This window comes from Chlorocebus sabaeus, chromosome 9, assembly GCF_047675955.1.
Source record: "Chlorocebus sabaeus isolate Y175 chromosome 9, mChlSab1.0.hap1, whole genome shotgun sequence".
Lineage (NCBI taxonomy): Eukaryota > Metazoa > Chordata > Mammalia > Primates > Cercopithecidae > Chlorocebus > Chlorocebus sabaeus.
Genome location: NC_132912.1, coordinates 93,645,055 through 93,669,140, shown reverse-complemented (window position 1 = coordinate 93,669,140; position 24,086 = coordinate 93,645,055). Strand labels below are relative to the sequence as shown.

Genomic DNA, 24,086 nt, shown 5'->3' with positions numbered 1-24,086 from the left:
GGCCCATCTACTATCATCAAGCATGTGTTCAGCAAATTCAAACTTTAAGTCTGAGAAAAACAGTAAGATAAACAAATAAAACTATTATATGAAATTACAATATAGTCTAAAACCGAAAGTCCTATCTTTAGAACATACTTGCTGGGAGATTTAGAGCAAATCACTCAGCCTGCGTCTCAGTTTTCTCCTCTATAAAATGGGGATCGTAATAAATATGTCCCAATTATCCTACAGGACTGTTGTAAAAGTTAAAGGAAATAAATATGTAAAAGCTTTTGAAAGGTTTTACAAATGTATACCTTCTTTTGTTTCTCTAATCATCAGTAAAGGGATATGGAAATGTAAGTTGCACGATCTTCAAAATTAATCCAGAAATCAAATGGACAACAAAATGCTTGGTACATCAGCAACTTTTATTCCAAATCACAACTGAGTTGCTATTATTTAATAACAAAACTAAGTTGCTGCTGGTTGTTTAACAAATTTGGAAATGCCCATGGTCTGCCTTATATTAAACACTAGTGGTTTCAGCACTGAACTATACTTTCTTACAGAACATGAAAAAACAAATACCCAGAATCAACTCCAAATCTATTGGACCAGAGTCTCCAGTGGTGAAGACTAATGTGCCTGATTTTAAAAAGTTCTACAGGTGTATTTTATGACTAAAAACCACTTGCTTCTACTTACCCCTTTAACTAAAACAAAATTCTTGAGAATATCTATAATTGCATTAAAAAATTTTTTTTTGAGACAGAGTCTTACTCTGTTGCCCAGGCTAGAGTGCAGCGGCGCAGTCTCAGCTCAGTCTCTGCCTCCCGGGTTCAAGCAATTCTTGTTCTTCAGTCTCCCAAGTAACTGGGATTACAGGCACGTGCAACCATGCCTGGATAATTTTTGTATTTTTAGTAGAGATGGGGTTTCACCATATTGGCCAGGCTGGTCTTGAACTCCTGACCTCAAGTGATCCACCCACCTTGGCCTCCTAAAGTGCTAGGATCACAGGCATGAGCCATTGTGCCTGGGCTACAATTGCATTTTTTAAAGGAAGTAACAACAACAAAAAAAAGAGTAGGCACTCATAAATAATTTGTGCTGTTTCCCTCTGTTAATATAAATAATTAAGAATTGATAGTATGTCTGGAAAACTATTAATGTTTACCACACACATTAGCATCCTTAGTTAATAGCTCCATCTACTGGATACATCTAGCAAAAACATCTTTCTGCAATTTTAGAACGAATTTCACTTAAAAAAAAAAAACACTGAAGTAACATTAAAATCTCAAAGACCAGGCTGGTCTGAAGGTAGTCAGTTATCTTAATTGACTGTTCACAGTCAGTTAACTTGACTATTCACAGTCAGTTACAAATTGAATTCCCTGTTCTACTCTTTCCCCTCTTCTTAATAGGGCACTTGATTAGTCTTTAAAAAAAAAAAATCAAAGAGTAGTACCTTTGGTGGTTATATTTTCGGCAATGGACACTTTAGTGAACCTAGAAAAAGGCAACTTTCAGAAGTTTCTAAAAGTAGCTATACGTCATTTTATACTTTTGGCAGATGGACACTTTTGTGAACCCAGATAAAGGCAACTTTCGAACTTTCTAAAAGTAGCTATACCTCATTTTACACAGTAAAATGCATTACAGTTGATGTTTTTTCCCTACTGTAATCATTTAAAATGCCCAGGGTGTTCTGTCTCAAGGTGACAAACAAGCATACATGGTAAGCTCCTTTCCCTTCTACAAAGGCAATGAAACGGCAATTTTAAAAGTACAAAAGAAATTCAATTCATAAAGGCTCTCAAGATGAGAAGAGGGATTATACTAGCAAATGGCTGATTTTGAAGAATTTCTGAAAGACTAAAAGCTGAGACAATCATGCTGGCATATGGGCTATACCTCAGAACATGCAAAGGCGGAATCTGAAACAGAGGTGGAAACTTTTATGCTACATAATAGAACCTTGCTCCTTTCCCTCCCAAGGAGCAGCAAATGGTAAGGAGGGCAGAAATAAGTGATTTTAGAAACACTTACCTAAGAGAAGTTTTGAATGAATGAAGCAGATAAAGAAACAGAAGAAAACGGGCTCTTTCAAACTGAGCCCATCAAATGATAGCAGGATGAATAAAACAAAACAAAACAAAAAACACAAATGCCAGTTATATATACCCTTATGGGGTTCTAGAAACTCCAAATAAATAACAAATCCTAAAAGTTTCCAGATGAGTCAAAACAGGTCATCTACAAAATCAGAACATCAGACTTCTTACATAACACATAAATACTACTTTCTTTTACTTATCTGTTACTCACATGAAAAAGCTTTTCTGTCTTTGGAAAAACTGCAACAACATCATAGAGGCGGGCCCTTGAAGAAGTTGCTCTCTAGGAATACAAAAAGAATGTTATCATACAATAACAAAATCTGTACACATGAAATTCTGTCTAGTGACTGACTCACACTTACATTTCAATCATGGAACACTTCTAATATACTACTGACATTTCTGCTTTGCTGTGTATGTTGGCAGAAAAGACCTAAGCACATGAGAATTTAGATACATACATCCATCTCACTAATCATTCTCCTCCTTCCTTCCTACATTGGTTATACTTTAACCACGTACCAAACATTGTGTTTGAGATGTAAAAATCAAATTAGGCTAGGCATGATGGCTTATGCCTGTAAACCCAGCACTTTGGGAGGCCGACGTGGGAGGACTGCTTGAGCCCAGGAGTTTGAGACTAGCCTGGGAAACATTGTGAGAACCCATCACTACAAAAAAATTACAAAATTAGCTGGGTGTGGTGGTAGGCACTTATGTTCTAGATACTTGGAGGGCCTGAGGCAGAAGGGTCACTTGAGTCCCATACGTTAAGGCTGCAGTGAGCCACATTCATGCCACTGCACTCAAGCCTGGACAACAAAGTGAGACCCTGTCTCAAAAAAAAAAAAAAAAAAAAAAAGAAGAAGAAAGAAAATCTCATTTCAAACCTAAACTGTGTAAGTCTGTATATGAAAAGACTAGAAAAAAAATATATTTCTACACAAACATATAATCTCTGAATTATGGAATAAAGTGTCATATTTCTTCTCTGCTTGTTGGCATCTTCTAAAATTTTGCAATCTCTTATTTTGTAAAAAGTATAATAAAAGTTAGGAGGGTATAAGAGAAGCAGCAGGTGCTGTGCTTGAGCAGGTAAGAGGGCCTGCTAGGCTGACCTGTGCTGAGATAGGGCAGGGTCCAGGTCTCAGAAATAGCCAGGATCTGGGATTTGCTCTCCTTCACCTGCCCACTCCCACTTGTGAAGGATACAAAAAGGAACATGAACCAAGATGTTCATGGTAACAAGAGTAAATGAAAGTCTTTACATCTATCAAAAGTCAGCTCCATTTATGTCTATCTGGGCCTAAGGAACCAGAATGCTGCCTTGCAGGTGTATAAGACACCAAAAGTTGGTTTTTCACAATTTCTTTAGCAACAGTAACTATTATAAAGGGGGTCTTTCCTTAATTACTTCTATTCTATGATGGAGATGTCTATCCCAGCTAAAGATAAAACAGTTCACCTTCTCAGGGAATCTCACTTTCTCTCTCCCCTGATAGCAGGCATACCCAAACCTCTCTCATTTAAGAAACAAAATCTCTTTATGTAGCAGATTCTTATCCACCAACCACCCTATGCCTCCCATTCTCCTATGGAGTCAAATTTCTTAAGCAAAGTCAGCAGCAGAGTCTGCATTTTCTCACATCTCTATCATATCCATTGAAATGTTTTTTGCTAAAGCAGCCAAGGACTGTCATACCAATAAATCTGACAGACTTTTTTTTTTTTTTTTTTTTTTTTTGCGTTTCTGCTTGACTACACAGGTATACTGACCCTGTTGACCTTTCATTCCTCCTTTTCTGTTTTCCCTTTGCTTGTTGTCTTTCTACTTCTAGGGCAGTCCCTTCTCAGTCTCCAATTCTAGCTCATCCTCTTTTATACCATTAAATAGTGAAGTTCCTTAGGACTCTGTACTAAACTTCTTCTTCCCACAATGCACGTTGGCCAGGAAGTCTCATCCATTCCCATGATTTCAATTACTCACTGCAGGTGTAGCTGGGATTACAGATGCCCACCACCACGCTCTGCTAATTTTTGGATTTTTAGTAGAGATGGGGTTTCACCATGTTCGCCAGGCTTGTCTTTAACTCCTGACCTCAAGTGATCTGCCCACCTAGGCCTCCCAAAATGTTGGGATTATGGGCGTGAGCCACCGTGCACATCTTTTTTGACAGACTCTTTTGAAACTCTCACAGTAACTCATCAGGATGCCCCTAAACCTGCTTGTTTGTATGGTCCATCTCAGGAAATGGTACCATTACCTACCTGGCTGCTTAGGCCACTCCCTCAGGCCTAGGGAGTAATCATCCTACATCCAATTAACCAACAAATCCTTTCAATTCTCCCTCCTGGATGCCTCTTAAGTCCCCTCTTTAACTCTCTAATCCATTATCTGTAATTCAAACCTCATAATTTCACTCCCTTAGTTAAAACCTTCAAGGGCTTCCAACTACTCTTGGAATCCTGACCCAAGTTTATATCTCCAACCTCATCCCATGTAACCAGTTCGCTAGGCTTAGCCCTATTGTTTGGTTTCACTTCCCAGAAAATACCATGTTTTTCTTAGCTTCAGGACCTATGCATAATCCATCCTATCTGGGAACACCAGCTCCCTGCTTGTCACCTATATAACATTTACTGACTCTTCCGTCTCCCAGCTTGAATATCAACTTACTCAAGTTACATACTCCCGGAGCATCCTTTATTTACCACTTCCTTACCTTGGAACATTCCTTACATTTGTAATTATTATTTGTTCAGTGCTTGCCTTGCCAAGTAAACTCTAAGCTTTATAAATTCAAGGATTGTGCTCATATTATTCATGGCAATACCCCCCAGCACCCACCTCAAGTCTGGTGCACATGAGTTCGGAATAATAGTTGCCAAGAGATTCTTTAATTGTGGTATCACTACATATGTGCCATGAGTAAATAGAACAGACATATTACACTGTGTGAATTCTGAGGACAAGGAGAGCAGGCAGGTGTCATGGTTTGGAGGGGGGCGAGGGAAAATGTAAAAGGGGGAAGACAAAAGAGAAGAAAATTAATTAACTTACCAAAACATTGCAGTGAGATGGATCTGAGACAATAATTGTCAATCTAGTTAAAATTTTAATTGGTCTTGATTTTCCCTATTTAAAAAAAAACATGATGTCAAAAAGCACAAAAGACGACGATTGATTTTCCTGTTTACCAGTGGAAAGTACTCATTAAAAGGTACTGGCTATAAGGGATAGTGAAGATCAGTACAACCCAGTCCTTGTTCTCTATGAATTTACAATACAGACACAGAAAGGGATGTATGTATCTTAAACTACATAATGAGATAATTTTAAAGTTGTAGGACTTCAGGAAAGAAGATCATCAAAGCAGTATTGAACTGATAGTAAAAGAATGTTTCCTGAAGAGCTGAGCCTTGAGGAAAATGTAAGACTGGTACTCAGAGTAAGGTGCAGCTCAAGTTAGAGAATACACACATAATTAGGTATCTTTTAACTGAATAAATAGATACTATGTTTCTTAAGCAACAAAACACCTACCTGTACAATCGGCAAAGTTGTGAAGAGTTCAGAAACAGCTATCGGTTTTTCAATTTCCTACAACAAATGATAAATAGTTACTGCAGATTGAATACATCAATAGCACAAGGCATAATGGAAAAATTATGAGGGGTTCTCAGAAAAAAAATACGCATTTATTTTTAAAAGAAAGCAAGGTGATTTCTGGTATTCAAAAAGACTTTTTAAAATTATTTTTAAAAAGAAAGCTAAACAGAGAAGCAACTGTAAACATCAGTGAATAGGAAGAATGAAAACTAATTGTTAGACTGACATAATCTACAGGATACAGTTGTTGGCCTGAAGAGAAATATACATACTTATTAGTAATGTTTAAGAGAGAAATTAGTTAATAAGTCCATGACAATAAAAGGACTAAATATTTTTAGTACAGTCCAGCCAATAACAATGCACTTTTTGAACAGTGAAAGTAACTTAATTTCAAATCAACTTTATGAATCCTGAACACTATATCATAGTATCTCACAAAAATCTTCATTGTTTATATAAATATGCATCAGTTCAACTGTTAACATATAAAAATAGAAAAGGAATAGTGCACAAAGGAGTGCATTTAAGAAATATTCTAATCTGTAGCTTCCAAATTACCAATATAAACAGAATTAAAAATACTTATTTATGAACTTATTAACTTCAGAAATATTACTTTACCTGTTTCTTTTCCTTAAAGTCAACGATATGATTGATAGCAACAACTGAATAGCCAACTGAAAAAGAAAAATTGAACACTTTTGTTAAATATAACAACCTCTCCTTCCTGTAACACAGGTACATCCTGAGTCTAGATGTCAAGAGTAGGAGGCCATTTAAGGAGTGGTTATGAATGTGAACTCTAGTGTCAGTCTGCCTGATTTAAAGTCTACGCACTACCACTTACAAGTTACTTAATGTGAAGTTTCAGGTTCTTCATCTGTCAAATAGTGAAAATAACAACACTTACTTCATACACCTCTCATGAAATTTAAATGAAATAATACACACGAGGTGTTTGAGAACAGTGCCTGGCATATAGGTCTTTGTTTAACCATTATGAATTATTATTAAAATGATACTAAAGACTCTTAACTTTGTGCTTCTCCTTTTCAACTGTCATTCTCTTTCATGTCCCTGTATTCATTTTCATCCCATCAAGTTCCTACTTTATCACTGTCACTTTTATTCTCATTCTTTTGCTTTTTGTCCTTTTACTTCCTTCAGAGACTCCTTTCCTAGAGGGAAATGGAGTGATAACTCCCTCACACCACTGCCGCCCACTTCCCGTTTGAAGCTGCACACCATCGACAGACAGGGAGCTCCTTGAGGTCAAGGGCTTGCTTTATTACCCTCATCAGTTAGCACTGTTCTGGACATTTGGGCTACCAAAAAAAAATCTAAAAACCATGATTCTCATCTTTAATTTTTAAAAATACCATGGGGATGAAAGGATATTAATATTAAAATACATATCAATGCCAAACTCTCAACAGTTTGTCCAACTTCCTTCTTCCCTTCCTCCCTCAAGTATTTACTGAGCATCCATTACTTGACAAGCCCTAAACTGGTGTTGAGCATACAGGATAAATAATACAATCCTTCTCCACAAGAAATTTACAGCCCAGTCTGTTGGAGAACTAAGGTAAATAAGGTAATTAAGCAAGTCATTGTATATAAATACATTTTTTTATAAGTAAGTTTTCTATGGAAGTATATAGCACAATAAAACCTGGTGTAGGGGTCACAAAAGACTCCTTGGAGAAAGTCACCCTTAAAAACAAAAAAATCACATGTATGCCTGTACCTTGGGCTTCACCTTGCACCCAGTTAGTCATATCAACCAGTCACACCTTCTCCCTATTCTTCTTTACCACTCCCAAATCTGCTCTAAACTTCCTTGTTATACCCATTTGGGGTATCCTTTTGGCTACTAAACAATGTCCCTACCATTCTACAGAAATGTCAACTAGGATCTGTATCTCCACAAAACTTTTTCCTAGACTACTCCTCATCTGGCAGCTTAGGAGTACTTACTTCCCTAATCAGGCTTTAAGGTATTTTAATTTACGCAGTGTATTTCTGAAGCTTATTATTGGTTTCTTATATCACATCAGAAACTAAGAACCAGGGCTCTGTCTTCCCTATTCTTTGAAAATGTCCACTATTTATTTCCAGACTCATCAAATAGCAGTCCTTTGTCTGACTTGCAAGTTGAGGCAACTTTGTCATATGCCATGAATTCCATTTAATTTATAAAAAAATAACCACTAACAATGTACATAATTACCACATCTCTTTCAAGTGTATTTTAAACTGGGGGAAATTCTCTAAAGAAATCATTATAACTTTTCTTTTTTGTATTTTTTTTTAATGTGTTCAGTTTATTCCACAAGCATTAACTGAGTAACTGCCATGCACTAGTGCTTGCAAAGTGAATGTGTTAAGCACAGTAAATAAAAGGATAAGACATGGCAATTCTCTTAAGAAGCTCATGATTTATTTAAAAATGGGATGGCATCAGGAAAAGCCTCATTGAGGAGGTAATAATTGCGACGAGCTACACCCAGGAAAATTTATTTTACAGGATCAAAGAACATTAGCGCTAAATGGCCCAGATCATCTTGTCTACTTTCCTCTTCGTGCTGATGAGCAAAGTACCACAGAGATAACATTTATTTAGTGGCAGCAGTGGAAAGGCAAAGTCATTTCGCCACGGATACTTCATAAAGAGGACAATTTAAAAAATGGTGTGATTCATTTTGCAAGAAGTGGTTGTCATTTCTAGCACCACCTCTGAACAGTATCAGTAATCAGAACTCACAATGAGCTGAAAACTGTCTCCGAGGAGCAGATGTTACTGCACGAACCTCTTGATTCTTTTTAATATCTCTACCCCCACACTTTACAGTCTAAGGAATACAGAATCCACGACTAACTCCAATAGTTAAAACAGGTTCTAGTCTCTCAAGGCTTTCGCTTCCCTTCGATTCGGGCCATGCTGTCCTCCTCCTCCACCTCCACTCCGCCGTGTATGTCCTCTACCCCCACCTACCCTCTCTCTGTCTGGATAATATTGTTCCAACACTCCCGCATCCTCCTCCTTCTCTGAGCCTCCACGGCGCTTCCTGTCCGTGCCCCAAATTCCAGCATTTGTTTAGACACTGTAGTGAGAGTCAGGAAGGGCTGATAGTAACTTAGAAGCTTAGAAGATTGTACACTTGGAGTCCAGCTCCGGTTTCTGTCAACTATCAGCTGTAGGCCCCTACGCAAATCCCTCGCCCTCGTTGGGCCTCAGTTCCCTCATTGCAGGAAAGGAGCTGAACAAGGTAACAACCCCCAGAACCGTCGAGTTTTCCGCGCCAGGAATCAGACCAACACCTCGGCGGGCATCAGCCTCCAGGGACATTCCAGGGACATCCCAGAGACTCTGGAAGACCTGACCGAGACCCATCAGGAAACAGTTCCTCCCGAGAGGGTCCCGATGGTCAGGGTGGCATGAGGTTGGGCAGGCGCTGCGGCCCGCTAAGCCGGGGCAACTCACGGTGAGCCGCGGTCTCCACAAGTCCGCGCAGAGCCTTCAGGTCAGAACCCGCTCGCACGTCCAAGTCTGCAAACACCGCCATGCTGAAGTCCCATGACCACCCGCGCGCGCCAATCTGCGCAGCCGCTGAGCCCGCCCCTCAGGCATGCTGGGAGCTGTAGTTAACCTGCGCAGTCCGTCTCTACCGCCAGTTGACTAGGGATTCGTAGAAACTTACTTTGCCTTCAACTACCACCAGAATTTGTGTGTTGAAATCAACAGCTTCATCTCAGTCCCTCTTTGTCTTCTTCTGAATGACAATGTTTGGTTCCCCCTGGAGGGGTTCCAATTCCCCACTATTCAGTACTCCTATAAAATAGTGTAGAAATGAATTCGTTCAACATTCACGCCCACGGTATCTATTTAGCGCTGCTCATGAATCAGAGAATTCTGCTAATAGGTGAATGCTATTTAAAGAGTCCTAAAGAACACGTTTTCCTTTCCTTTCCCTAAAGTCTATTCCGTTGTTTACAATGGACTTTTCGGGAATATGACTGACTCTAGGACTTCAAAAGAGAACTACCCCAAGACGAGGGTCCTTTTACCCAATCAGAACTGTTGATGTCAAAGACCACTAATCTCTGTTGCAGTCAACACCTTCAACCACAAGATGGCAGGGCTCGCTCGAGGACGAGCGGTTACAGCCAACATTGATTTAGCCAAAGACACGTTTGAAAAGGGAGGTGCAAAATTGAGATGTTTTACACTTTTCCAGTTGAGAAATGTACAAGGTGACGCATATCCCACATATCTGATGTTTCCACTTTTTTCCGACTTAGTGTAAATGATCTATTGAGGATTAATAGCAAATTATACTACAAAAGTGTGACAATAGTTTACATCAGTGCTCTCAAACCACCTGTGATAAAGGACCAGTTTCTCCCTCCTTCTCCCCTACCTCCAAATTCTTCACGAACCAGGATGTGGTTCTTTATGCATCACCGGTAAGCAGCCTGGCCTCATGGGAATCACAAATTTGACAGCACTCGAACTGCCCTATACCTGGCTGAATAGAGTCTGCTGATGAGGAGCTCGGATATCAGGACAATGCCAAAGTACTGTAAACGTTCTAAACATCTTCACTTTTTGTTTGTTTGTTTTAATAACGTGAGCGCAGCAACAACAATCACAGAATTAGAGGCTCGGTCATTTGACCTGGGGAGTGTCCCGGTTGGTGGCCTGCTGAGTTTTCGTTTCGTTGTTTTGTTTTGTTTTTAGAGAGAGCACCTTATTATTGACCAGGATGGACTCTAACGCAAGCAGTCCTCTCTCCTAGCTGTGATTCACACGCGCCCACTCCCGTGCCCCACCCATCAATTTCTCTATTTATTGATCACAAACAGTTCACAGACAGTCTCTCGTCTATGGACCACACCTTAACTAGTACTCCTTTATGCGATTTTCTTGTCGTTCTCAGAAGGCAGGAGGGATCCGTTCCATGCAGTAGCATGCAATTCTCTTCTTGGTTAACTTTTGTAAAGAAGAGATATTTTGCCTTTTTCAGTACTTGATATTTCCTAAGTAGGAGTAGAAGAGAGTATTACTTCTGCAAATAGAATAAGGTCATATGAAACAAACCCTTTGTTTTTCATGAGAATGTCGAATGTTAATTTTGCAGGGTCACACAGGCATCTTCACCTATGACCATAACAATCTAGATTGGTCAGAAATATGACCAATGTGTGGTGAAGGTGAATAAGGTGATAGTTCAATTATTTTTTCATTTTTAGTTGACACATTGTAATTATACGTATTTATAGGGTACAATTTCATGTTCTGATACATGTATATGTTGTATAATGAACAAATCAAGGTAATTAGCATAGTCATCACCTCATGTATTTTTGGTGATAACATTAAAAAAACTCTCTTCTAGCTGTTTTGTGATATATAAACAATACCTTACTGTTAACCATTGTCACCTTCTGTGCAATACAACATCAGAACTTATTCCTCCTATCTAACTTTGTAGCTGTTGAGCAACCTCTCCCCATCCTCCCTCCCCCAATCCCTCCCTAGTCTGTTAACCATTGTTCTACTATTTACTTTCTAGACTTCTATCAAATTAATTTTTTTTCAGATTTCACATACGAGTGGGATTACGCAGTATTTGTCTTTCTGTGTCTAGCTTATTTCACTAAAGATAGTGTCATCCGTGTTATCCCAAATGACAGGATTTCATACTTTTTAAATGGTTTAATAGTATGTCATTATGTACATACTACATTTTCTTTATCCATTCATTCGTTGTCAGACATGGAGGTTGATTCCAAATATTGGCTATTGTGAATAGCGTTACAGTAAACATGGAGTGCAGACATCTCTTTGACATACTGATTTCACTCTCTTTGGATTATACATCCAGTAGTGCAACTTTCAGGCTATATGATAGTTCTATTTTTAATTTTTTGGGGAACATCTACTGTTTTTCATAATGGCTATACTAGTTTACATTTCCACCAACAGTAAGTGTTCCTTTTTCTCTATATCGTCACCAACACGTATTTTCATTTGTTTGGTAATAGTCATTGTAACTGGAGTGAGGTGGTATCTCATTGTGGTTTTGATTTGCATTTCCTTTATGATTAGTGAGGCTGATGATTTTTTGATTTTTTCATATACCTGCTGGCCATTTGTATGACTTCTTTTGAGAAATGCCTATTAAAGTCTTATCAACCCATCACTTAGGTATTAAGCCTAGCATGCATTAGCTATTTATCCTGATGCTCTTCCTCCCCCTGCAACCCCAACAGGTCCCAGTGTGTGCTGTTTCCCTCCCTGGTCCATGTGTTCTCATTTCTTAGCTCCCACTTATAAGTGAGAACACACAGTATTTAGTTTTCTGTTCCTGTTAGTTTGCTGAGGATAATGGCTTGCAGCTCCATCCATGTCCCTGCAAAGAACATGATCTCATTACATTTTATGGCTGCATAGTATCCTGTGGTGTATATGTACCACATTTTATTTATCCAGTTTTTCATTGATGGGCATTTGGGTTGATTTCAGGCTTTGCTACTGTGAATAGTGCTGCAATGAACATATGTGTGCATGTATCTTTATAATAGAATGATTTATATTCCTTTGGGTTTATACCCAGTAATGGGATTGCTGGGTCAAATGGTATTTCTGCTTCTAGGTCTTTGAGGAATCGCCACATTGTCTTCCACAATGGTTGAACTAATTTACACTCCACCAACAGTGTAAAAGCCTTCCTATTTCTCCTCAGCCTTACCAGCCTCTGTTGTTTCCTGACTTTTTAGTAATTACCATTCTGACTGTCATGAGATGGTATCTCACTGTGGTTTTGATTTGCATTTCTCTAATGATCCATGATGTTGAACTTCTTTTCATACATTTGTTGGCTGCATGAATGTCTTCTATTGAGAAGTGTCTGTTCATGTCCTTTGCTCACTTTTTAATGGGGTTTTTTCTTACAAATTTGTTTAAGTTCCTTGTGGATTCTGGGTATCAGATCTTAGTCAGATGAATAGACTGCAAAAATTTTCTCCCATTCTGTAGGTTGCCTGTTCACTCTGATAATAGTTTCTTTTGCTGTGCATAAACTCTTTAGTTTAATTAGATCCCATTTGTCAATGTTTGCTTTTGTTGCAATTGCTTTTGACGTTTCCATCATGAAATCTTTGCCTGTGTCTATGTCCTGAATGGTATTGCCTAGATTTTCTTCTAGGGTTTTTATAGTTTTGCTTTTTACATTTAAGTCTTTAATCCAAATGAGTTAATTTTAATAAATGAACAAACAAACAAACAAGCGAGTTAATTTTTGTATGAGGTGTAAGGAAGGGATCCAGTTTCAATTTTCTGCATATGGCTAGCCAGTTTTCCCAGCACTATTCATTAAATAGGGAATCCTTTCCCTATTGCTTGCTTTTGTCAGGTTTCTCGAAGATCAGATGGTTGTAGATGTGCAGTCTTATTTCTGAGATCTCTATTCTGCTCTATTGGTCTGCATGTCTGTTTTTGTACTAATACCATGCTGTTTTGGTTACTGTAGCCTTGTTGTATAGTTTGAGGTTGGGTAGAGTGATGTCTCTAGCTTTGCTTTTTTCACTTAGGATTGTCTTAGCTATATGCGTGTCCAGATAATTTTTAAAACTTCCTTTTATAGCAATAGTCTTGCTATGTTGCTAAGACTGGTCTTAAACTCCTGGCCTCAAGTAATCCTCCCACCTCAGCCTCCTGAAGTGCTGATACTACAGGTGTGAGCCATCATGCCTGGCCAAGTTGCCCATTTTTAATGGGTTATTTATTTTAGCTTTTTTGTTGTTGTTATTTCAGTTTCTTATATATTCTGGATATTAAACCCTTGTAAGATGCATAGTTTCCAAATATCTTCATTGTCTGTTCACACTTTTAAAGTTTTCCTTTGTTGTGCAGAGACTTTTTAGTTTGATTTAATCTCATTTGTCTATTTTTGCTTTTGCTGACTGTGCTTTTGAAGTGTTATTTAAAAAATACTTGCCCAACCCAATGCTTGTCATGAGCACTTCTGTTTTCTTATAGTAGTGTTATAGTTTCAGTTTCTACATGTAAGCCTTTGATCTGTTTGGAGTTGATTTTTTAATATGATGAAGGGTAGGAGTCTAGTCTCATTCTTCTGCATGTGAATTTCCAATTTCCCAGCATGACTCATTAAAGAGACTGTCTATTCCCCAATGTGTGTTTTGGGCATCTGTTTTAAAAAAAAATCAGTTGGCTATAGGTGCATTAATTTATTTCTGGTCTCCCTATTCTGTTACATCACTGGTCTATGTGTCTGTTTTTCTGCCAGTACCATGCTGTTTCGGGTACTATAGCTTTGCAGCATGTTTTTAACTCAGGCTTTGTGATGTCCCCAGTTTTGCTCTTTTTGCTCAGGACTGCTCTTGCTGTTTGAGGACTTTTGTGGTTTCACACAAACTTCAGGATTTTAAAAGATATTTCTGTGAGGAATGTCGTTGGTATTTTGATAGTGATTGCGTGGAATCTGTAGATCATTCTGGATAGAATGTCTACTTCAACAATATTAATTATTTCAGTTCATGAACATGGGATATCTTTCCACTTATTTGTGTCATCTTTATTTCCTTAATATTTTATAGTTTTTATTGTAGACATCTTTCACCTTCTTGGTTAAGTTTATTCCTAGGTATATTTTTTGTAGCTATTGTAAATGGAATTTTCTTGATTTTTTAAGATAGTTTGCTATTAGCATACAGAATGCTACTGATTTTTTATATGTCAATTTTGTATCATGCAACTTCACTGAATTTACTTGCTAGTTTTAAATGGTGGAGTTTTTTGGTGGAGTCTTTAGGGTTTTCCATGTATAAGATCATGTTGTCTGCAAACAGGAATGATTTGAGTTCCTCCTTTCCAATTTGGATGCCTTTTACTTCTTTTTCTTGCCTAATTGCTTTGGCTAGGAGAAGGTTTAATTATCTGATGCTAGTATGAGACTAAAGTGGGCTTCTTTGAAAGTCACAGAACTTTTGCTGTGGACTGTACCATATACACTTCTTTTCTTCTCTGCACCCTAAGCCTAGGTGAAGAGGAATAGAAAAGGTAAGAAAGAATAGGAATAGATAACAATCAGTATTTAGCAATATACTGAGGGTCAGCAAACTTGCTAAGTACTTATGTATGTATCTTATTTTCAAAGCAGCTGTGTGTTAAGTGCTGATTTTTATCTTTGTTTTATTACTGTTTTCAGATATAGACTTGCAGAAGTACTGTTTTTTACTTTTTGTTATTTTATTTTTAAAATCAATATTCATTTTTATATCTGAGAAATCTAAGGCATTAGTAGTGGTAGAATTACATGTGGATGGAGGCAATTTATTTCAGTTCTTGCCTAGTGTACTGCTTCCTGAGCAAAGCAGAGACTAGAGTTGTTGGGGAGGGAGGAGGAGAAGAAGAGAAAAGAAGAGAAGGGAGACTGGAGAGGAGAGAAGGAGAGTGGAGGAAAGGAGAAGTAGAAAAGGAGAAGGAAGGAAAGGAAAGAAGTGGAAGGGGGGAGAGAGAAGTGGGAAGAAGAAAAGGACAAGACAGAATAGGGGAGATGAATAGGGAAGAGGGGTCAGAAGTTGACCTGAAGGGATGGCTGTGGCAGCAAGAATCTGCAGCTTGAAGAAGACCATAGACATTTGTGACTGGAAGATAATAGTACTGTATAAGACTGGGAGCAGTGACTCACACGTGTAATCCCAGCACTTTGGGAAGCTGAGGCAGGAGAATCGCTTAAAGCCAGTTCAAGACTAGTGTGGGCAACGAAGTGAGACCCTGTCTTTACAAAAAATAAAAAAAAAATTAGCCAGAAGTGGTGGCACACACCTGTAGTCTGAACTACTTGGAAGGCTGAGATGGGAGGATCCCTTGAGCCCAGGAGTTCGATGTTATTATACAATGAGCTATGGATTGCACTACTGCACCCCGGTGTGGGTGACAGAATGAGACCTGTCTCTTAAAAATCCCAGCTGCTTGGGAGGCTGAGGCAGGAGAATTTCTTGAACCTGGAAGGCAGAGGGTGCAGTGAGCAGAGATTGCACCATTGCACTTCAGCCTGGGTAACAAGAGGGAAACTCTGTTTAAAAAAAAAAAAAAAAAGTACTGTATAATTATGATAAGCATTTTACATCAGTTATCTGATTTGATCCTTGCAATAGCCAATGAGAGAGATATTATTTCCATTATATCAAGTAGAAGTCCTGGGCTGAGATAGGAGGGCTCTTCAGTAATTTCTTCCTCTGCGGGAAGCCTAGAAAAAGAGGATGTTTTTCACATCCAACGCAATCATTGGGCCCTTCTAATCCTCCCAGAAGAGCTCTCTTTTTTGGGCTGTGTGTGGGCTTGGGTGTGTGCTTGATTAGACTTTGGCCTTATCCTACTTTTATTTCATTCACCCCTCCTGAGTGAACTGAAAAATGCTCCACCCAAACCTGTCCTCTTGCAGCTTAAGGCTGAGGGGGAGCCAGGCAAGAAATCCATATTATAAAATGATTTAGCCGGATGTACTGGGAGCACAAAGCAGAGATTTATCTCCCAGATTGAGGGGGTAAGTTTGGGAGATCCTAAGAGGAAAAAGGGCAGTTTCCTTGAGGAAGTAATGCTTGAATTAAATTTTGACACATGAAGTGGAAGAGGAACATACATGAGGCAGAGATCTAGGGTGTTGAGAGTATATCCAGAGCTGGCATAAAGTAGGTGGTACTCAGCCAAAAGTAACTGATTGAATAAATGAACTCATGGCCTCTTGTTTGACTTCGTTCCCATATCAACAGAATTGTAACACTGTTGGATGTATTATTTAATCACATGGCCAGAAATTCACTGAACTGTACACATGGTGCACTAGTATGATACACCAGCAACTGAAACAGAACCATCCTCTACGTCCCACATGATGGGACACTTATAGGAGCTCTTGGGAGATTAAAAGATGCCTTAACTCCAGGCTGACAATACAGTTGCCCTATTCATCACATATCTGGGAAGTCTGTGCAGTGAACCATCTGCCCAGCCTTTCCCAGAAGCCCTCATAAAGCAGATCAGAGGGGTTAACTGCTAAACCTAGAACTCTAATGGCACTCCATAGGACATCACCCATCCAGGGAGCTGCTCACAGCTCATAGTAGTTCCTTCCTCATCTTCTTACCTTCCCCCAGAAACTCGTTACTGACCTGATATCATAAAAATTTGTCCACTTTCTGTGCTGGGGTAATCTGCCCCTGCTCGCAATATTAGTTTTTAAGTGCAGTTAAATGAAAGTGAAATATTTTTTATACCCATGTTTCTATTAAAAATTGGAAAATGAGACAGATGTAGGCTTGTATTTACAAAAATTAGCATAAGAACATGCTCGATTGTGAAAATAAAGGTAGTCCTACCTCTTTAAGATGCACAGTGTGCCTGATTTTTTAAAAAATACAATTTCAGGAGCCACTATGAAAGAAATCAAAGGAAGAACTATGACTGGTATAGGGAAAAGATGCGTAATGATAGACTTAATAAATGTAAAGAAGAGGACTGAATTTCAACAGGATTTTAAAAATAAAAATAGAATAAATGATGGTATTAGGATTCTCCAGAGAAAAAGAATCAACGTGTGTTTGTGTGTGTATGTAAAGTGACAGCGAAAGAGAGATTTATTTTAAGGAATTAACTTAAGTGATTATGGAGGCTGACAAGTCCTAAGATCTGCAGTCAGCAAGCTGGAGATCCAAGGCAGCTGATGGCGTAGTTTCAGTCTGAGTCTACAGGACTGAGAACCAGGATTGCTGATGGTGTAGTTCCAGGTAGGCTGGCTCAAGAAAGAGCTGACATTTCAATTTGAGTCCAAAGGGAGGGAAAAGCTGATGTTCCAGATCAAAGGTAGTCAGGCAAAAGGAATCTTCCCTTTCTCAGGAGACAGTCAGCTTTTTGTTCAGGCCTTCAACTGATTGGATGAGGTCCACCCACATTAGGGAGGACAATCTGCTTTTCTCAGTCTACCTATTCAAATGTCAATCTCCTCCAGAAACATGCTCACTGACACACCCAGAATAATGTTTGACCAAATATCTGTGCACCTCATGGCCCAGTCAAGTTGAAACATAAAATTAACTTTCACAGCGATGCTGTCTAGAAATGGTTGCATATTAAGTGAAAAAAAAAAACAAACAAAAAACTGCTCAGGCAACAAAAACTTTGCATAAAAGGCAAGTTTAAAAAGAAAGTTTATTGGAAGCAAAAGAAAGCACAAGTCCTAAACAGAAACTAACATTTACAAATGTAATATCTGTAGCTTTTACTGCTCAGTATGTTGTAAATATGGCTTAGAGCTTGCAAGACAAGTTATATGAAAAAACCTAAGTTATTTCTGGCATTTTTTCATTGCAGCTGATAAGTGTATAGAAACCTAAAAGCTATTTGTGTTGGAGAGTATTTTGAAATGACTAAAAATTTTTTTTTGGAAATGGTGCTTCAAAAAGGCACATTAGGAAGTGGCTTATTTTTGTGTATGGAGAAGAGGTTTTTTTTTTAGAATTTTAAAGTACACTTTTCAGAATTGGTAACCATGGCTACAGATGGGACTCCAGTAGGGGTCAGTGTTACCATCAGACTTATGAAATATAAGCACGATGTGACAAGATTTTGTCAAGACACAAAATTTAAGCCAATTTATTGTACCATTAACAAGAAACCACTTTGAGCTCTAAATTTAAAAGCCATACAAATAATAGCTAAGGCATTAACCATGGGCCACACACAGTTCATGCCCCAAATAGCTATAGTGGATGTTGAGAACTCAATTTTGAGCTGCTGAAAGAAATTTACTTATTAATGTCATCAAGGTTAAAATATCCATCTTGGCTCACCAGTGATGGCTGAATCAAAGATTTGGTTCTTGTGATTGATGATATAACCCCTGTCCCTTAAAAAAAGCATACAAACAGATTTATTCATATATAACAAAATTATATCTTTGGGAAGCTCATCTAGGTAGGAATGATCTAGCCCATTTTTTGCACTGAAACTGGTTTCCAGATATGAAAATTATGGAATAACCCTATATTGCAGTACCAAATTGTGAAGTTGAAGACTGTGATTCAAAAAAGACACTCTGATTTAAACCCTTAGACTTGATGATGATATTGCTTAATTTGCCTTTTTCAATTGCTACTGCTAGTGTGAATAAAAATTACAAAGGAAGTTTTTGAACAGCAGTGCATTGTATTGAGAACTTAAAATGATAATATTGGAACACTAGAATTTTACAAATATCTTGCCAGTAGTTAGTCTAAATTGGAGATTAGCAAACTATGGTCCATGGGTGAAATCTGGTCTGCCACCTGTTTTTGTATGCCTTGCAAGCTAAGAATCATTTTTAGATTTTTAAGTATTTGAAAAAACATTTAAATGTGTTATTGAGCAATAAGTGTCAGTCAACAACTTATTTTAGAAAAATAATGTGACCCTTCTTGCACAGAGTAAAACTCATACCTACTTTGCATGGCACACAGGTTTCTTTTTTCTTTTTTTTTGAGACGGAGTCTCACTCTGTCGCCCAGGCTAGAGTGCAGTGGCCGGATCTCAGCTCACTGCAAGCTCCGCCTCCCGGGTTTACGCCATTCTCCTGCCTCAGCCTCCCAAGTAGCTGGGACTACAGGCGCCTGCCACCGCGCCTGGCTAATTTTTTTGTAGTTTTTTGGTAGAGACGGGGTTTCACCGTGTTATCCAGGATGGTCTCGATCTCCTGACCTCATGATCTGCCCGTCTCGGCTTCCCAAAGTGCTGGGATTACAGGCTTGAGCCACCGCGCCCAGCCGGCACACAGGTTTCTTTATGATCTGCCCCAACAAGTCTACCCTTGCCATTTTCCACCACTATGGCAAGTCTTCCATGTGTTTATGGACCCTGTCAGCATTGCCTTCTCCTTTCCTCCAGTCTTCTAATGAACTTTCTACTTGAGCTGATATGTTAGCTCTGTGAATTCTTTGGTCTTTCCAAGCAGAGCTAATATCTCTTTCCTCTGGGCTCTCATATGTTTGCTTCATACCTATATTAGGAGACTTTCACATTGTACTGTAATTATTTACTTGTCTGTCTCTTCTACCAATGAACATCTGCAGAGCAGAGATCCTGCCTTATTTATCGACACCAGCACTTAGCACAGTGCCTATTAATATGTAGCTAGGACATGCTTATTGAATGACTAAAAGAATGGATCAAGCTGGGTGCGGTGGCTCACACTTGTAATACCAACACTTTGGGAGGTCAAGGCAGGTGGATCACCTGAGGTCAGTGGTTCAAGACCAGCCTGGCCAACATGGCGAAACCCAGTCTCTACTTACAAATACAAAAATTAGCCAGGTGTGGCTGCAGGGGCCTGTAATCCCAGCATCTCAAGAGCCAGAGGCAGGGGGAAGTGCTTGAGCCCAGGAGGCAGAGGTTTCAGTGAGCCAAAATCGCGCCACTGTATTCCAGCCTGGGCGACAGAGTGAGACTCCATCTCGAGAAAAAAAAGTCTCAACAAATAAAATAAAATAATGGATTAGGCATAGTTTTTCCTAGACATGGGATATGACCGTGATGGTAATTTTACATTAAGATATCATTTTGTTGAATATAGAAGGATTCATAAAATTCTAAAGAAACTATAGAATAAGATGTATCCTATCACTACTTCAATGAAAGCCTTACTTCTATTTTGATTATCTTGAAATATCACAAATCTCTCTAGATTTTGTCCAAATTACTGGTTGCCCTTTTGAGTTAAACTACTCCAAAAGTTGTCCACCTTCTGAATTGCCATGTTCTCTCTTTTGATCTCTTGAATCCATTCCAATCTGCTTTACCCCTACCATTCCACTGAAACAGTTCTTGCCTTACTTTGCACTTAATTCAGTCAATTTCTACCCCCTTTGAAACATTTTCTTCCCTTGACTTTAAATATCCAATTTCTCTTAGTTCTTCTCCTGCCTGACTGCCCCCTCATTCTTAGTCTTTGTTGGTTTCTTTTCCTCTCCAAGATCTCCGGATGTTGGTGCATCCCACAGTTAAATCCTCAGGACTCTTCTGTAACTCCTTTTCCTCTTGGGAGATTTTCCCCTGAAATTGTATTTGCACAGCTGACATCTCCACTTGAATAATCCAATAGTATCTCAAACTTAATGTGTCCTTTTAAAACAAAGCTCCTAAAACAATACCTGGTTTGCATTAGACACTCCTTAATTAATGTTGACTCAATGAATTGTTGCTACTTTAATCAATTTTTTAATTGAGGAATTCAAATTTTCTTCTCATTAGAAATCTTTCAGGAAGGATTGGAAGCTGACAATGTCAAATTTGTTCATTGATAAAAACTTTCCATGAAAGCTGTCTCTGTGGAATTTGCATTGCTGAATAGATTCCCCACTAGGGGGTATGCATGCATCACTTATATTTTGAAAACAGTCCTGGTTAAGAAAAATTGAGTAATTAATAAAATAAATAAGGGCTCTTGGATGTAGCTGTTGTCTGGATTTTTCATTTATCTTGTTTGGTGGAAACTTTTTAAAGGTTACATTTACTTTGTAAATAGAATGAAAATTTTCTAAATGGAAAAAATCAAAGAAAAAATGTACTTTTTTTTTAGTATGTCTAAATTAAAACAAAACTCACGATTCATTTTTTAAGCTGAACAATTACCTTGAAACATGACGGATTCTTGGTTATAGGCATTATTCTACACTCAGTTCAACTGACTAATGTTTATTGGACACCTAGTGTATGGCAGGAGTAAGGAAATATCCCTTTGGTGAGTTCACAGTCTAATGGGGAAGATGTCATGGAAATATGAAGCATAATGCAACAGTATATACTATAATAAAGATAACTTAAAAGTGCTTTAAAACCCTAGAAAGAATGATATTAACTATGGCAAGGGGTACTCTCACTGAGAAGGAGACATTCAGGTGTCCCAGACTAACTGCTTTTACCCTAACTGGGCCTCAAAAATGTCTGTGTTGATGGATTTGAGTCCCTGTCTCTAGCATATGTGTTCTGTCTCTGTGATAGTGATCTGTAGCCCCAATAATGGCCACAGGGTAGTATCTGGATATTTATATGCAATACTTTTAGTGCTACACTGTCTAAGCATTCTAGTTTGCCTAGTCTTGTCTCACCCAATTCTGGGGCAAAGGACACCCAGATAATTAGTTTAGTTGAGTGAGAAAATGGGGTACAAATGTGAGAGACTGAAAAATTTGGGGAAATGAAAGAGTAGCCCTGTGGAAGTTCACTGCATTGGGCATGGGAGGCCATCAGACCCCCAGTAGACATGATATCAGCATGCTTGACTGACTAGTGAGTTGCCAATGAACCCTATGGTTAGGAAGCTTTATTTGTGCTTTTTAAAGTACATCTAGGTTGTCAGGGTATGCCGGTTTATGGCAAAACAAACTATCCTAAGCTTATGTCCTATGGAGGGATATGTGTGGGTTTTCATAGATGGGATTACGCATATGCATTTAGATGAGCTAGATGAGTACCTAGAGGGAAGAAGGGCATAAGAAGACAGTAACTATGCTGTAAGACTCCACAGTTCTTCTGCCCTCCCCCAGAGCAGTTCTGAGAGCAGGAGACTGCCAGTTGGAAACCTCAAAAAGCTGTATTCTCAGGTGCCCTCACTGACAATCTTATGAGAATGTTATTGTAGCCAATGGGAGTCTAGATAAGAGTTGGTACTTTTAAAAGCAGTAATTTTTTTAAATGCAAGGAATAAAAGGGATAAAAACTAAAGACATGATTTGATTTAGATGCCAACACTTTACTCACTGTCTCTGGTATAACTGTCGAAGAGTGGGCGGGCAGTGGGAGGGAAGAAGGAAGCAACACCTTGATATGGCTTTTAAACACCAGAAAACTAAGGGCAGAACAAACAACAAATTTAGATGAATATTTAGATATTTTATGAATATTTTGTGAAGCTATATCTTTAGCGTTTCTTTGTGAGAAAATTATGGAAAAGTATACACTAGATTTTGGCATTTTTATGAGGACATAATTATTTGTTAGTGAAGGTTAAAGGGAAACTGAAAGAATTCCAGATTGTTCTGTCAGGATTTTGGAATAACACAATGATAGATGAAATTTAAACTCAACATAAGCAAAGTAATGCTGTAGAAGCCGAGATTTTCAATAAGTATGTTTATGCATTGTGACAGCTTATAAATTAAAAACCTAGCAACTCTTGGGAAATACACTCAGCCATCACTAGGGATAATATAATAGAGGTGACTGTTCTATAAAAAAGGGAGCTTGAACTCGACGCTATATTGACAATGAAGGAGAAAGTAATTTAAAAAATAGTATTTTAATGATTATTTCCTGTATTTATATGTCACACAATTTAAAAGTTGTTATGGAATGAACATTTGTTTCCTCCGAAAAACTGGTATATTGAAATCCTACTCCCCATTGTGATGGCATCAGGTGTGAGAGAGCATCTCATTGTGGTTTTGATTTGCATTTCTCTCATGGTTAGGGATGATGAGCATTTTTTCATGTTTATTGGCCACCTGTATGTCTTCTTTTGAGAAGTGTCTGTTCATGTCCTTTGCCCACTTTTTAATGGGGTTGTTTCTTGCTTGTTTCTTCATTTAAGTTATAGATTCTGAACATTAGGCCTTTGTCAGATGGGAGAGGGAAGATGATTCGGGAGATGATTAAGTCATGAGGGTGGAACCCTCCTAAATGGGATTAGTACCTTCATAAAAGGGACCCCAGGCCAGGCGTGGTGACTCATGCCTGTAATCCCAGCACTTTGGGAGGCTGAGACAGGCGGATCACTTGAGGTCAGGAGTTTGAGGCCAGCCTGGCCAAGGTGGTAAAACGCGGTCTCTTCTACAAAAAATACAAAAATTAGCCAGGTGTCGTGGCATGTGCCTGTAATCCCAGCTACTTGGGAAGCTGAGGCAGGAGAATTGCTTGAACCTGGGAAGTGGAGGTTGCAGTGAGCTGGGATCGCACCACTGCACTCCAGCCTGGGTGACAGAGCAAGACTCTGTCTCAAAAAAAAAAAAAAAGAGAGAGACCCAGAGAGCTCTCTTACCCCCTTTGCCAGGTGAGGACACAGCAAGATGGCTGTCTATAAGCCAGAATATTGTCCCTCACCAGATGCTGAATTTGCTGGTGCCTTGATCTTGGTAAATGTTTGTTGTTAAGTCACCCAGGCTATGATATTTTTGTTATGGTATCCCAAAGGGACTAAAACAAGACAAAAGCAAAAACTAGAAGCTGTTGTGAAATATAAATGGGCTATGTGAGGGCTGGTAAGAGTGTAGGTGGTAAATCATATTGACTAGAGGTTTAAATACAAATAAAA

General features: G+C 38.7%; 1 protein-coding gene across 1 annotated transcript in view; it reads right to left on the bottom strand.

Annotated features, from left to right (window-relative positions):
• RPP30 (ribonuclease P/MRP subunit p30) overlaps nt 1-9,307 on the bottom strand; it is a 28,885-nt gene extending 19,578 nt beyond the window's left edge. The window contains exons 1-5 of the mRNA XM_007963522.3: nt 9,206-9,307; nt 6,343-6,398; nt 5,653-5,709; nt 5,170-5,244; nt 2,317-2,388 (exon numbers count right to left, since the gene is read on the bottom strand). Of these exons, the coding sequence (XP_007961713.1) occupies nt 2,317-2,388; nt 5,170-5,244; nt 5,653-5,709; nt 6,343-6,398; nt 9,206-9,287 (342 nt within the window). The 5' untranslated portion in view covers nt 9,288-9,307. The remainder of the gene's footprint in view (nt 1-2,316; nt 2,389-5,169; nt 5,245-5,652; nt 5,710-6,342; nt 6,399-9,205) is intronic.
• Between the last annotated feature and the right edge of the window lie 14,779 nt (nt 9,308-24,086).